Source organism: Colobus angolensis, unplaced genomic scaffold, assembly GCF_000951035.1.
Source record: "Colobus angolensis palliatus isolate OR3802 unplaced genomic scaffold, Cang.pa_1.0 Scaffold99, whole genome shotgun sequence".
In the NCBI taxonomy this organism is placed as follows: Eukaryota; Metazoa; Chordata; class Mammalia; order Primates; family Cercopithecidae; genus Colobus; species Colobus angolensis.
Window position 1 is genome coordinate 3,650,427 of NW_012123931.1, and position 14,199 is coordinate 3,664,625.

The following is a 14,199-nucleotide window of genomic DNA, read 5'->3' on the forward strand; positions in this document are numbered from 1 at the left end:
GCCAGACACTGTTTTAGATACTCTGGGTAAGTCATAGTTCATCACCTTAGGGCCTCTGAGTATAACCAAACCAAATATGTAAATATACTAATAACAGAAGTGTAGTCGGCTGCCGTGGCTCACACCTGTAATCCCAACACTTTGGGAGACTGAGGCAGGAGGCTGGCTTGCTTGAGCCCAGCCTAAGCAACATAATGAGACCTTGTCTCTACAAAAAATAAAAATAAAAAATTAGCCAGGGTGTGATGGTATGTGCCTATGGTCCCAGCAACTCGGGAGGTACAGGTTGGGGGATTGCTTGAGGCCAGGAGTTTGAGACCAGCCTGGGCAACATAGCAAGATCCTATCTCAACTTTTTAAAAAAATGACTAGAATTCTTCCTTCCCTCTGTTGTAATAAATCCTCTATTCATGAGCCTTTCCTTTTGGGTAGACTTCTTTTAACCTCCACCATTTGTTTTCTACTGTGCAGCCTCTTCTGTCCTCAAGTATGTAAAAGCCCAGATGGGAGGCAGTAGGGTGCTCTTGGTGCAGACATCTCTGCAGCTTTGCCTGAAGGATGATCCACCTCCACACTGTGTGCTGAGATTTAGGGAACAGCAAGTATGTGAGGATGACCTGAACTAGAGTTCCTACTTATTGTCTTAAAAAGGATCCAGTTAAACTTGAGTGAGGTGCTCTGGTCTGAGCTCGAGCACCTCTTACCAATACTCATTTCTTTTGGAAAAGGCAGTTCTGGTATCTGCTAGGAAGGGAGGCAGCTGGTGAAGTCACAAGTGATTTGTTCCTGCTGCTTTGTGACTGTACTCTTCTCACCCTGGATGGCTAAGTCTTTGAGTCTTAGTGGAGATGTATGTAGCTCTCAGGACAAGTTTGGCTTTCAGAAAATTCCAGGCTAGCAGTTGTCTCTTTCACAGCTGGCATTCCATTCCTGCCTCTGAGCCGTAGCTGCCTTCCTCTGCTTCTTGTCACCAAGAGTCCCTCTAGAAGTAGTCTAAGGCTTTCAAGACCACCAGTGTTTTTATCTCCTCAAAAATAGGTAGTCAAGAAATCTGTTTTGATTTTTTTGCATGTGTGTTCAAAAGAAATTCAGGAAGAAATAAATCTTGGAGTTTAGAAGCGCCACTGAAGAATTTTACCCTGGAGGTAATGAAGTCTCCTTTGGCAGCTGTTGTACTCTTGCAGAGAATTCTTCCCATTGAGAGAATCAAGTGTCTGCCACCATGGAGCTGGTCAGCATCTCATTGCCTTCTCACCCATAGACCCAACCCATGCAGGGTCCTGCCTTGTCTCCCCATAACCCCCTCCCCAACTTCATTCCCCGACTGTATGTGTGTGGATTAGATCAGGTGCCACAAGGATGTCATTCTGAGGGAGAGCCACTGGGAGACATCAGGAAATAAATTCTGGGTGGTGTTCTGGACAGAACACCTGCACTGGATAAACCTGTGCTCCTCTATGAAGTGTCACAACTTTTCACTGAACAGAGCTAATGAGCCTAGTTTCTGAATTTGTGTCTCTGGCAGGCAGACTTACTTAACAGTGACTTGGTTGAGTTGGGGAACCTCAGGCTCTAGCAGATCTTTCAGTGCCAGAATTGGAAGAATTTATCAGTCCTTTTCTTTACCTTGGAATCCTTCAGAGTTCCTGGGCCTGGGTAATCGGGTGGATGGTTGTCATAGACTTGAAGGGCTTGGTTGTGGTCATTGGTGATCTCATGAGGTTTTAGAGCAGTACTGTTAAGATAGGTGTTTTGGCTGGACTCCTAGCCCAGTAATGAACCATTGTGCTTCTTACATGTTTTCCAAGAGTTTAAGCTCAAACCAAGGGCTAGAGTATCTGGAGCCTAGTGCATTACAGCCTGACATCTGAGTTTTTTTTTTTGAGAGGGAGTCTCACTCTATCGCCCAGGCTGGAGTGCAGTGGCCGGATCTCAGCTCACTGCAAGCTCTGCCTCCCGGGTTCACACCATTCTCCTGCCTCAGCCTCCCAAGTAGCTGGGACTACAGGCGCCCGCCACCTCGCCCGGCTAGTTTTTTGTATATTTTTTGTATTTTTTAGTAGAGACGGGGTTTCACGGTGTTAGCCAGGATGGTCTCGATCTCCTGACCTCGTGATCCACCCGTCTCGGCCTCCCAACATCTGAGTTTTTATGAAACTGCCCATTGGTCATTCCAGAAATGCACTGGTCCCTGCTAATGTGACTGCTTTGCTAATATATGCCCTCTTGCCATTCCAGAGCCACAGGTGCCTAAACAGAGTGAGAAAGAAGTTTGATGTCTATGTTTATACCATCCTCTTGAAATTCAGCAATCAGGCTGAGGCAGACAGCTCACTTGAGGTCAGGAGTTTGAGACCAGCCTGACCAACATGGTGAAACCCTGTCTCTACTAAAAATATAAAAATTAGCTATCCGTTGTGGCACATGCCTGTAGTCCCAGCTACTTGGGAGGTTGAGGCAGGAGAATCACTTGAACCCAGGAGATGGAGGTTGCAGTAAACCAAGATGGCGCCACTGCACTCCAGCCTGGGTGACAGAAAGAGACTGTGTCTTTAAAAAAAAAAAAAAAAAAAGTCTGGAAAGGACTAGGGAGGTCATTTTTTCTAATTTAATATGCAGACACTGTGTTCTGTAGCAGCCTTGGCAACAGATTTTTCTTTATCCTCAGTAGTATTTCAAGCTTACAGAAAAATTACTAGAATAGTATAACGAACAACCATATACCCCTCATTTAAATTCACCAGTTAACATTTTGACACATTTGTTTTATATAAAATAAATACATATGAGCACACACATATTTCTGAACCATTTGAGATTTAGTTGTACTCATCATTAGATTTCATCCCTAAATACTTCCACAGCACATAAATTCAGTGTGATATATATATATTGCTCTACACAACCACACTACAAGATTGCTCTCAGCAAAATTTAAATTATTACAAAAGTATTATCTAATATACTCCGTATGCAGAACTTTCCAATTATCCCAGTAATATCCTTTATAGCTGTATTTTTAATCATCCATTGCACACTACATTCAGCTGTCATATCTCTTCTGTTTCCTTTAAACTAGAACAGTTCCTGCAACTTTTGTTGTCCTTTGTGATATTGATATTAGTGAAGAATCTAGGCCAATTGATTTGCAGAATGTCTCATAGTTTTGATGTATTGTTTGTTTCCCTTTTATCCGATTCATGTTAAACATGTTTTCTAGGATTTTGGTAGGGCTGTGTCTTTCTCAAGGCGTCACATCAGGGAGTACATTGTATCTCATTGTCCCATCACTGGGGCTGTTTGACCACTTGGTAAGGTGTTGACCACCAGATTTCTTCCTCATAAAGAGAATTTTTCCCTTCATAGTTAGTAAGTTTCTTGTTGAGCAGTTCTTTGACTTTTAAAGTTCAAAGCTTGTTCCAGTATGAAGGAATGAGGTCCAGTGTGGACACGGGGGTGGTCTAGTTGTAAGTGGGGAAGGGAAGAGGTGGGGAAAGAGTCAGATGTATTTATATATGTATATATATACTGTAAGTTCTGAGATACATGTGCAGAATGTGCAGGTTTGTTACATAGGTATACACACATGCCATGGGTGGTTTGCTGCACCCATCAACCTGTCATCTACATTAGGTATTTCTCTTAATGCTATCCCTCCCCCACCCCCCGACAGGCCCCAGTGTGTGATGTTCCCCTCCCTGTGTCCATGTGTTTGCATTGTTCAACTCCCACTTAAGAGTGGAGTCAGATGTATTGAATACAATGAAGGGAAGTAAGCAGCGTTCTGACACCTGACAGATGAGGAGCCCGCTGTGTAGGGATAGCATTGGAAGAGAGAATAGAGCCCCAGAAGAGAGAATAAAGTGCTGGGATAGAGAAAGCATGTGAAGGGAACTGTCTCTTGAGGCCAGAAGGAACTTGGAGAATTTAGGAACCAGAAGGTGGCCAAGGTGTCTGGGGTGCAGCTTGGGTACCTGGTAAAGGTTGCCAGATCACAGCAGGTCTTGTGGGTCATAATAAAGAGTATTGTGAATGTGTAGTTAGGTTTCTTATAACAAACCCTTCCTTCAGAGAATACTTGACACTAAATTGCATTACTACCAGTTTGTGGTAGCTTTAGTGTAGATCTCCAGGGACTGTCTGTACATTGCTGGTCAGGGGGTGTAAATTTACCAGTGGATTTATATCCCTAAAGGAACCAGTGTGACATCAGCACTCAGTTTTGTGACTGCCACAGAATAGAATCAGAAGTCATAGTCCTGGAGAAATCCCATGCCTGTAAATGAGCTGTGCTCCTTATTGATAAGACTTGGGACATATGCAGCCTTTCCAATTAAAGGGCCAATCAGTGAGAGGATTGAGTTAGATCTGAGATAACACTTTGTTGTGGGAGCCTTGTTACACAACAGAAAGACTGGGCAGGTCTGAAGGAGATAGGAACCTTGGACATGGTACTGAAGGGTGTCTGTGTAGGGGGGAGTGGGGACGTGCATATGTGTCCATAAGGGAGGGAAAGGCCTGAAATGCTGTGTGCTGGAATGAGCAGTGCCAAAGTGATGACCTGACAAGGGGCAGACTGCAGCCGGCACGTGCATGCTGGACCACTGCGTTCCATGGTCCGAAGAGACAGCCTCAGCCTCTTGCAGTGGAAAGCAGGTGTACAAGGAGGAGTTTTCTTTCCTGGCCTGTACTGAGTGTACTTGTTGTCTTCCTTGATACCCTAAGGTCAATCAGATCCTAAGAAGTTCCCTGCTTGTCACGAACTGGTTATAATTATCTCTCCCTTTCTTGTTTCACCAGCAGCTATAAAATGTGTATTAATGCTCAAAGAAACCTTACCAACTGATTTTACTGCCTTGAATCCTGAACAATAAAGATCTACCTTCCAACTCAAACATAATTAGACTTGGCCCATGTTCAGGGTTTGGCAGTAGCAGTGTTGCTGTTTGCAATTTACACGCTATGTTCTTGGTTCCTTTCCTTTGGAATTTATTTTATTCCCTTGGTCTGTTTCTGATAAGCCAGTCCAACTCGTTGGACTTATGCGGATAAACGTTTAAAAGGAACATTTTGTGGTGTTTGTATGTTCCTTTCAGAGGAAAGTCAGAGTAGAGTTCTAGACCTTGTAACTGCCAGACTCTGAGCAGAAAGGCTCCTGGCTTTGTCTTTCTCTAGGCTGCAAAAATATGCTGATTCACCAACAGTGCCCCTTCCCCCAACATAGATAAGTGAGGAGATGGTAAGCGACTCACAGCTTCCAGCAGCAGCATCTAGCCAGCCGGTGTCTCCTCTCCTGTACCATTTTTTGTACTCTCCTGTACTTAAGTTTTGTACTCTTAAAGACTGTGAGGGGACAGCTAGCAGAAAATGCTTCTGCCTGCTCCCAGAGAACCCTCAGAATGAGGGGGCAGGGGAGGGGCTGCTTGCCTGTACACATAGCACAAGAGCCAGACCCAGAAAGAATGCTTGATTTGTGGAGTAGCAGGCCCAAGACTCACTGCCCTGACCCATTTCACATCTAACAGAAAGAGTTCTGAAAAATAGGTGAAGGAATGCATAGATGAGTGAAAGCTCTGCCTTGCGTGACTCTCCAGGTAAAGAGGGTGTTTGAAGTAGTCAGGTGCGTGACTTGTCTGATAGGTTTGAGTTGTTAGTGGCTTAGGACTTTTGAAAATTGTTCAGCCTAATTAGTTCTGATTATATGTGCGTGTCTGAAGCAGGCCATAAAAATGGCTGTTTTAATCAGCTGTTGACATGCAAGGTCAGGCTGCAGCCTCCAGCACTGGCACCTGAGATACCAATGACTGACATTTCAGAAAGAGGTGAGAGGAGAGACTCAGTGCTCCTAATGGCATTGTTTGTTGCCTCTCTCTAGCCCAGGAATAGGATTTGGACAGGTAGAGGGGCTCAGTTAGCCAACAGGATAGTGTTTATTTGATATGTTAGACGTTTTTTATCCTCATCATTACATGACATTATTATTCTGCCTTCCCCGAGAGGATACAGACCTGGGTCCTATAGGTTCAGTCTTGGTGCTTCGTTTCCTGTTGCTAAAACATGAAGCTATAGCCTCATTCTGTGTGGTTTTAAGAATCTATGCAGGTAGGACTGGACCTGATAGAACCTCAAGAGATTTCTCCTGACATGACCAGTGAAGAAAACAGATTTTTCTAGACAGGACTCTGGAACAATGCAATGAGATAAATGTACTGAAAAATATTATTAACTTTATTCCCTAACTCTTCTACCTTAGAGTTAGACCAGACCAGAAATGGCACTAGTTTTGCATCGTTTGTATGTCTGAGTACCTGATAAGAACTCAGCTTTGTTGATAAGTGTACATGGAACAAGTTGAGAAGGTGAAGGCTGAAGAAGTAAAAGATTAATTTCCTTACCTCAGGCAGTTGACAGTCCCATATAATTGAGGACACAGGATCTAAAAAGGTATCTGATCTAGCTGGACAAAGCTAGCAACATGCAGTCCCACAATGACTTGCTAATTAGAATCTGCATTTGTTGGTCCATTGGCCAGTGAAGCCAAATGGGGCTCTTTGGGAAAGGGTCTGCTGCTCAGCCCAGTGGCTTTGGCATTTGTAAGACAGCATTGGCTTCTTGGAGGGAGCAATACCTTGGTTGTCAAGGTAAGAGCTGTCCATTGCAGATCACAATTTTGGGGTTTGCTGTTTCTTTCCTAGTATGTTGACACTGGTGCATATAATAATATTATGGACTTATTCACATACATCAGCTGCTGTAGATACTGGCTTTGAGTCTTGAAAAGCCAAGTATTTTCCATAGTGTACTTTCAGTGACTAATTCTCCCCAGCTTTTGTAAAAGTTGTCCTTTTTTAATGGTGAAAGTAGCTTAAAGTCAGCCATAGCTTACTTAACTTGTACTCCTTCCCTGTTTTGTGAGTATTGGGTTACACCCAACTCAGATGGGGAGAAAATGACAAATTATTTGAGAAAACAACTTTGCTAGCTGAGTTTCTTAATCAAAGAGGAAGGGTAAATAGAAGAGAGAAGGAAGAGGAAGAGGGAAGCAGATGAAACAAGTCCTTCTGCCCTAGAGTTGAGGAGAACAGCAGGGACCAGAGGGCCATCAGGGTTAGCTAGTGTCTGTGTCTGTTCCACTTCTCAGGAAGGACAAGGCGCCTGCTTGTGAGGAAACCCTACTGCCCAAGATGGCATTTCCCCCACTTTGGGAAAATCATGTTCTCTTCTCTTGTGCCTGATATGCTATTACTGGCTGTGTGCTGGTCTCGATAGCACTAAATATATCCTGGTAGATTTGGCCTTCGTCATCTAAAGCTAAACTGCTAAGGGAGCTTAAGTTTGTCCCCACTCTGTGGTGACCTGGAACAAGTTGTTACTTGGTTCACCATTCACTACTCAGAGTGTGCCTTAGTCCCAGAAGATGAAGAGGATGGGCCAGAGGGTGGTCCATGGTAAAATGTTGGCATTTGCAGAATCTTGGATAGAGTATACCCAGTTTGGACCTGGTTTCTGTAGTCACTTTACCTTTCTCTTCTCCCTTTGAACTGCAGACTCTGGCCTGGTTGTCCCAAGTGTTTCCTATGAGCTGCACAAAAAGCTGTTGTCCGTGGCTGAGAAGCATGGGCTGACCCTGGAGCGGAGACTGGAGATGACAGGTGTGTGTGCCAGTCAGATGGCACTGACCCTCCTCGGAGGACCCAACAGGTAAATGCCTGTAAACTGGCAGGGACTCAATGTGGAGTGAGGATGCTCTGCTTGGCCGCCACCACAGTGCCTCCCATACACACAGACGAGTTCATTAGGCAGTTTTCTGCCCATCTGATGGGAGTATCTCTCTGAAGTCACTTTCCTGGATGCTGCAAGGTTTCTTTGCCCCTCCTCAGACCCATCTCCTAGATGTCCTCATTCTTCTTCTGGCAAACTGCCTTTTGACCCTCTGTTTCCTGATAGCCGCCATCTGGCCTGAGACTCCTGCTAACTGTCAGAAGCCTTCCTTCTAGGAACCTTCAGAGACCTAGCCTTTGGCACTCATCATTTACTTTACGTGGCTGGGATGCAAATCAGTCTCCATATCTGAGAGCTTCCAGAACCACACTGACAACTGAGTAGGGGAGCTGGAGTTTGGCACCTTCCCACCTGCCCCTTATGCTCATATATCAAGGGCAGTGCCTTATTTGTGGACAGACTGATACCAGGTGCCAGACCTTCTGCTAGACACTGGGGACCCACGAAGAATAAAATACTGCACCTTTCCTCCAGTAGCCCAGTGAGGTCTCTAGAAAGTCTAGTGCTGTGACAGAGGAAACAGAATTCTCCAGTAAGCCATATTATTGCCGCAGGCTGGAGAAACCAGTCAACCTTCTGGAGCAGTGGCATCCAAGCTGAGCCCTGATGAACAAGGGGTGATTAGCAGGGGCAAGCAAGAAAGAGGAAGGCATTCTTTTTTTTTGTTGAGATAGTTTCTCACTCTGTCACCCAGGCTGGAGCACAGTGGCACAATCTCAGCTCACTGCAACTTCCACCTCCCGAGGTTGGTCGATTCTCCCACCTCAGCCTTACGAAGTAGCTGAGACTGCAGGCATGTGCCACCATGCACGGCTAATTTTTTTGTGTTTTTGATAGAGACAGGGTTTCGCCATGTTGTCCAGGCTGGTCCCAAACTTTTGGCCTCAGGTAATCTGCGCGCCTCTGCCTCCCAAAGTGCTGGAATTACAGGTGTGAGCCATCATCGCACCTGGCCAAGAAGAAGGTATTCTAAGTACAGGGAGTAGCATGTGCCAAGGGCAGAGAGAATCGAGAGACTATGGAATTGTTGGCAATCTGTAAGTCACTCTGTCGCCGGAAAGTAGGGCCTCAGTATAGCTGAGTAATAGGGAGCTGCTGAAGAAATTTCAGTAGAGCTATGACATGGTTAGTCTTGTGTTTTAAAAAGATGATTTTTAGCTACAATGAGGACAGTAGATTCAGTGGAGGCAAGACTGAAGGCAGTGAGATCAGGTAGAAAACTGCAACACTTAGAAAACTGAGCCAGGGCCCAAATGATGGTGGCCCAACTAGGGAAGCAGGGATCAGAAAAGTGGACAAATAGGTTTGGTGATGCACGCCTATATCCCAGCTACTCCAGAGGCTGGGGTGGGAGGACTGCTTGAGCCCAGGAGTTTGAGGCCAGCCTGGGCAACATAGTGAGACCTTGTCTGTCTCTCTTTCTCTCTCTCTCTTTTTTTTTTTTATATGACCTTGTCTCTTAAAAAAAGAAAGAGAAGTGGACAGATGAGGGTTTGTTGTTGTTGTTGTTGTTAAGGTAAATTCAGTAGGGCAAGGTAATTGAATGGATTTTAGAGGTGATGGAAAGTATAGTGTCAGAAATCAGTGAACTTCAAGCTTTCTAGCCTGGACATCTGATTGGATGATGGTACACATTCACTGTGATAGGAAACATGGGAAGAAGAGCAGGTTTGAGAGAGATGGTGGGTTTTGTTTTGGATGTGTTGAGTTTGGAATACTTGTAAGATATCCAAATAGTCTCTTAGCTATAAGGATCTGAAATTTAGGCCAGGCGTGGTAGCTCACACCTGTAATCCCTGCACTTCAGGAGGCCAAGGTGGGCAGATCACTTGAGGTCAGGAGTTCAAAACCAGCCTGGCCAACATGGTGAAACGCTGTCTCTACTAAAAATATAAAAATTAGCTAGGCGTGGTGGCAGGTGCCTATAGTCCCAGCTACTAAGGAGGCTGAGGCAGGAGAATTGCTTGAACCTGGGAGGAGAAGGTTGCAGTGAGCCGAGATCACACCATTGCACTCCAGCCTGGGCAACAAGAGCAAGACTCCATCTCAGAAAAAAAAAAAAAAAAAAAAGAAAAAGATCTGAAGTTCAGAAAAGGGTCTGAGCTGATGCTAGAGATTTGAGAGTTGTCAGCTTGTAGATGGTGTAAGAGTAGATGAGATCATGTGAGAAGGTGTGAAAAGAAAGAGCCTAGGGTGGGATTCTGGGGAACATCGGCATGTAGGGCACAGTTAGGGGGATGAAGAAGAAAGCAAGAGAGGTAAGAAACCAAGAGGGTAGCGTGTAAGAACCAAGGAAATAGTATTTGAAGTCAAAAGGAATGGCTGGCAGTGGTACTGCTGAGAGATCAATCAAAATTAGAGTTGACAAGTGCCTATTGGCTTTGTCAGTAAAGAGGAGGATGTGGGCAACCTTGTGGGAGACTGGTGTCTGGAGTGGGGAGGTGGCTTCCAAGGAGCAGGGCAGATCTGGGTTCAGTGGGGCAAGGAAAGCCTCTTTTCCCTGAGCAGCACTCACAGATCCAAAGCCTCACATGATAGGATGTTGCTTCCTACAGGGCCCCTTCCCTGTTTGCAAAATGGAACCTGGTCCTTGGCTTGTGCTTCCAGCCATGGTGTTTGGGAGTCCTTGCCAGAAAACTGATATTGCAGATAAATCCTGTAGCTCCTCACTCCAGCCTCTTTTCATTCTCTGGGCCTGATAATGTGTTTGGACGGAAGGCATCTCCTGATTCTGAAGTGATCTTGATTCAAGCAGGCTTAGTCCAACCCAGATGTAAGATTTCCATCTCCCTCATCCTATTTGAGTTGGGGGTTGGAGTGTTAGTTTTTCCTTGTCCCTTGATTTAGGCCTGCTTCCTAGCTGTTAGATCTTTGGGCTCTCCTGTGCCAGGGAAGAGCCAGGGAAATGCCTATAGGAAGGGGTAGTGTGAGGTATCCTCTGAAAGAGCATCAGGCCCGTGGGTCTGGTGTCTCCTGCACCTCCTCCCAGAGTCGCTGTTGGGGGCACTTTGAGACCATTAAGTGGCTTCCCAGAAACAGTAGTTTTGGGGCAGGAGCTGAATGTCCTTAACAAATCACACTCCTCTCTAGCCAGCTTCTCGGGGCTGGCTATTCTTGTGCCAGTCTTTTCTCTTAGTGTCTGACCTGTCTGTCTATCTCCTGTCCTTTGTAGCAGTTGCTGATGTTGAGAAATCAGACCTGTAGTTAGTAATCTTGAAGTTTAATGTATATCAAGTGCCATGCAGTGTTCCACGGTGCTTTCACAGCATAATTTAATGTGGTCCTCATAACTTCACCTCAAAGCTAAATAATAGCCCTGTGTTTTTGGATGAGAACACTGTGGCTCAGAGAACCGAGGGACTTGCCCACATGATACTGCTGGTACACAGTCCAGCCAGGCCTCTAATCCACATAGGTCCATTTCCAGTGCCCATATACTCTTTGCCTTGCCGCTGGGTGTGTGAATGCTGTGCTCTGCTTCTTTTGATTGGGGGTGGGACAGGTTCTCCCTGAGAGGAAGAACCCTTTTAGGGAACAAAGTGAGTCAGATTCCACAACTCTGCAGCATCCTCTGAAGGGAGCAGTTCTCATCATATTTCCTCTAAATGCAGAAATGGAAAGGCGAATGGTTTGGTGTCTAGAAGGTAGAGTAGATTGTTAAATTCTCCAAAATGTGTCTGGGAATGGGAGCAGTTATGAAGCTCCTCTTAGTTTGTTGACAACATCTTGTCATCTTTCTCCCTTTGGGAAACCGGTGACAATCATTGCTCCGCCACTAGGCAGGGACCTATGGCCCTGCCGTCCATCTCCTCCCTGCCTTGCCGCCCCGTGAGCCAGCTGTGCTGCCTGTGAGTTCGGCACAGCTCCAGGGCTAATCCTCTTTATCTCCTTATTTGTGACTTCTCTGAGTCCAAAGGAGTCTGAGTTTTGAATAGCAGAAAACTGGAAGTGATATCATCCAAGGCAGCTGCTAGCATAGGAGGCCAGGTAACCCTTAGCCTGCTGCCTCCTCCATGGTCAGCACTGATTGAGTACCTTCTTTGTGTTAGGCACTGCTAAGTGCTGGGCATCCAGTATCCACACAGCATCTTATGAAATAGGTACTGTTAATGCATGTAGCATTGCTTTCGTTAGCTTCAGTAAGCTACTAAGCTCAGTAAAGAGAACTTGGATTGGCAACTGATTGAGGAGAATTGAGGGCTATGGTACTTGCTGTGAGCTTATTAGGAGTTGAGGAGAGGTAAAGGCATGAGCCAGCGTAATCCCAGCAGAGGTAAGCCTTGAGCTGGATCTCTAAGAAAAGGTGGGTCACAGTTTGGAATGTGAAAGGCTTTCTGGGCAGGGGCCGTAGTTTGAGCATAAGCAGGAAAGAGCCTTACAAGTGCAGGAGAGAATGAGACCAGCCCTGCCGGAGTGAAGCAGACACGTCATTGGGGAAGAAGAGCAGAGGAACTACTGAATGTTCATGGGTCAGCAAAGCAGTGTTCTGGCAACAGTGTTGTGTAGCGCAGGATCTGGGTGAACCACTTAGTGGGAGGACCCAGCAATGACGTGAGGCTGGGGTTTGGGACAACGGGAATGCCACCCTATAGACCTGGCCTGCAGTGGATTTTGTCCCCCTCTGGAGCCTGGGACTTGGTGAGCAGTGGGTAAGAGATCTGAGACCAATAGGTGCTACAGGCAATTGTCTGATATAGGGTGCAAGGGATTGGCAAGTCTGTAGCTGATACAGCTTCTTCACCTTCTTTTCCAGATTGAATCCCAAAAATGTTCACCAGAGGCCTACAGTGGCTCTACTGTGTGGACCTCATGTGAAGGGGGCTCAGGGTATCAGCTGTGGAAGGCACCTAGCCAACCATGATGTCCAGGTCATCCTTTTCCTGCCCAATTTTGTCAAGATGTTGGAATCTATCACCAACGAGCTGTCGCTCTTCAGCAAGACCCAAGGCCAACAAGTGTCTAGCCTCAAAGGTGAGCACTTTTGCAGGGCTGGGCTGAAGGCCTCCTCCCTCTTTAGCAGTTTGATGGTCTCATCATGCCACCCAGTGGCGACAGGTGGAAAGGCACCATGTGTGTAAGGATGGTGCTCTGCCTCTAAGGAGTCTTAGAACAGTAATTTACTACTTTCCATCCCCTTACTCTTCTCTCTCTCCCACTACTCAGATGAAAAGCTGGGGACCCACTGGTCCATTCCACAAATATTCGTTGAACAGGCACTCTTCCTGATGCTAGGGATATGGCAACAGATATTTTAAAATCCATTCTTCCGTGGAGCTTATATTCTGGTTAGGAGAAACAAACAGTATGTAACATACTTGTGTAGTTGTAGTAAGAGATATGAATAAAAGTAAAGCAGGGAAAGGAGGCATGTTGGAGGACTGGGTAGAGAGTTAGGAGACTTGGACATTTCAGGGTCAGGTCATGATGGGCCTTGGGGATGACCACAAGGATTTGGGCTTTTACTCTGGTGAGATGGGCAGTCATTGAAGGAACAAGTAGGGAAATGATATAATCAAATTTAGGTTCCAGATGATCATTTTGGGTGCTATTTGAGAGTAGACTACACAAAGGAGTACACAGAGGTGTCAGGGTGCTGTTGTGATTATGGGAGAGAGAGATTATGGTGGCTAAGACAGAGTGGTAGTGCCAGAGGTGGTGAAGGTAGTTTCTAAATCAGTTTTGGAGATAGAATCCACAGATTGGATGTATGGGGGTGGGAGAAAAGAGACTTGGGAATGGCTCCAAGGTTTTTGGCCTCAGTAACTGAGGTGCGATCACTAAGATGGGACAGCTTGATGGAGAAGGTTTGGGGAGGAACAGCAGAAGCTCAGCTTGAGGCACCTATTGGATATGCAGGTGGAAATGTTGATAGGGAAGGAGTTATATGAATCTGAAGTGAAAGGATTCAGCCTAGAGTTACAAGCCATAGGGAATATTTAAGCCATGAGGAGCCTGGATATGCTGTCACATAGGAAGAGAGTAGATACAGAAGTTGGAAAACTGAGCTCTTTATTTAGAAGTCAGGGAGTAAAGAGCCTAACCAAGGAGATGGGACTGGAATGGTCAGTGAGGGAGAAAGAAAACCAGGAGAGTATGGTAGCTGAAAGCCAAGTGAAGAAAGGAGCATGTCATCATCTGTGTCAGCAAGCCACGCTCTAGGTTAAGGTCAAAAGACGGAATCGACCACTGGATTTAGCATCTCTGTGGAGGCTCCTGGTGAGCTTGATGAGTGTAGTCTCAAGTGGAGTGGTAGGGACAGAGTCTGACTGGAATGGGTTTAAATGAGAATGGCAGGGGGAAGAATTGGAGAAGAGCAAATATGGCCCAGAGAAAGGACTTCACCAGAGGTCAGATGGTGAGTCAAGGGCAAAGCCTGGACCAGAACCTTTGTCTCCTAAGTCTCAGGCCAGGCTCCTG

At 45.9% G+C, this 14,199-nt stretch overlaps 1 protein-coding gene across 3 annotated transcripts in view; it reads left to right on the forward strand.

The window, feature by feature from the left end:
* Positions 1-14,199, forward strand: part of EDC3 (enhancer of mRNA decapping 3) — a 61,088-nt gene that overhangs the window by 43,509 nt on the left and 3,380 nt on the right. For all 3 annotated transcript variants that reach the window (XM_011932902.1, XM_011932901.1, XM_011932899.1), the window contains 2 exons: positions 7,548-7,701; positions 12,536-12,753. In XM_011932902.1, the coding sequence (XP_011788292.1) occupies positions 7,548-7,701; positions 12,536-12,753 (372 nt within the window). The remainder of the gene's footprint in view (positions 1-7,547; positions 7,702-12,535; positions 12,754-14,199) is intronic.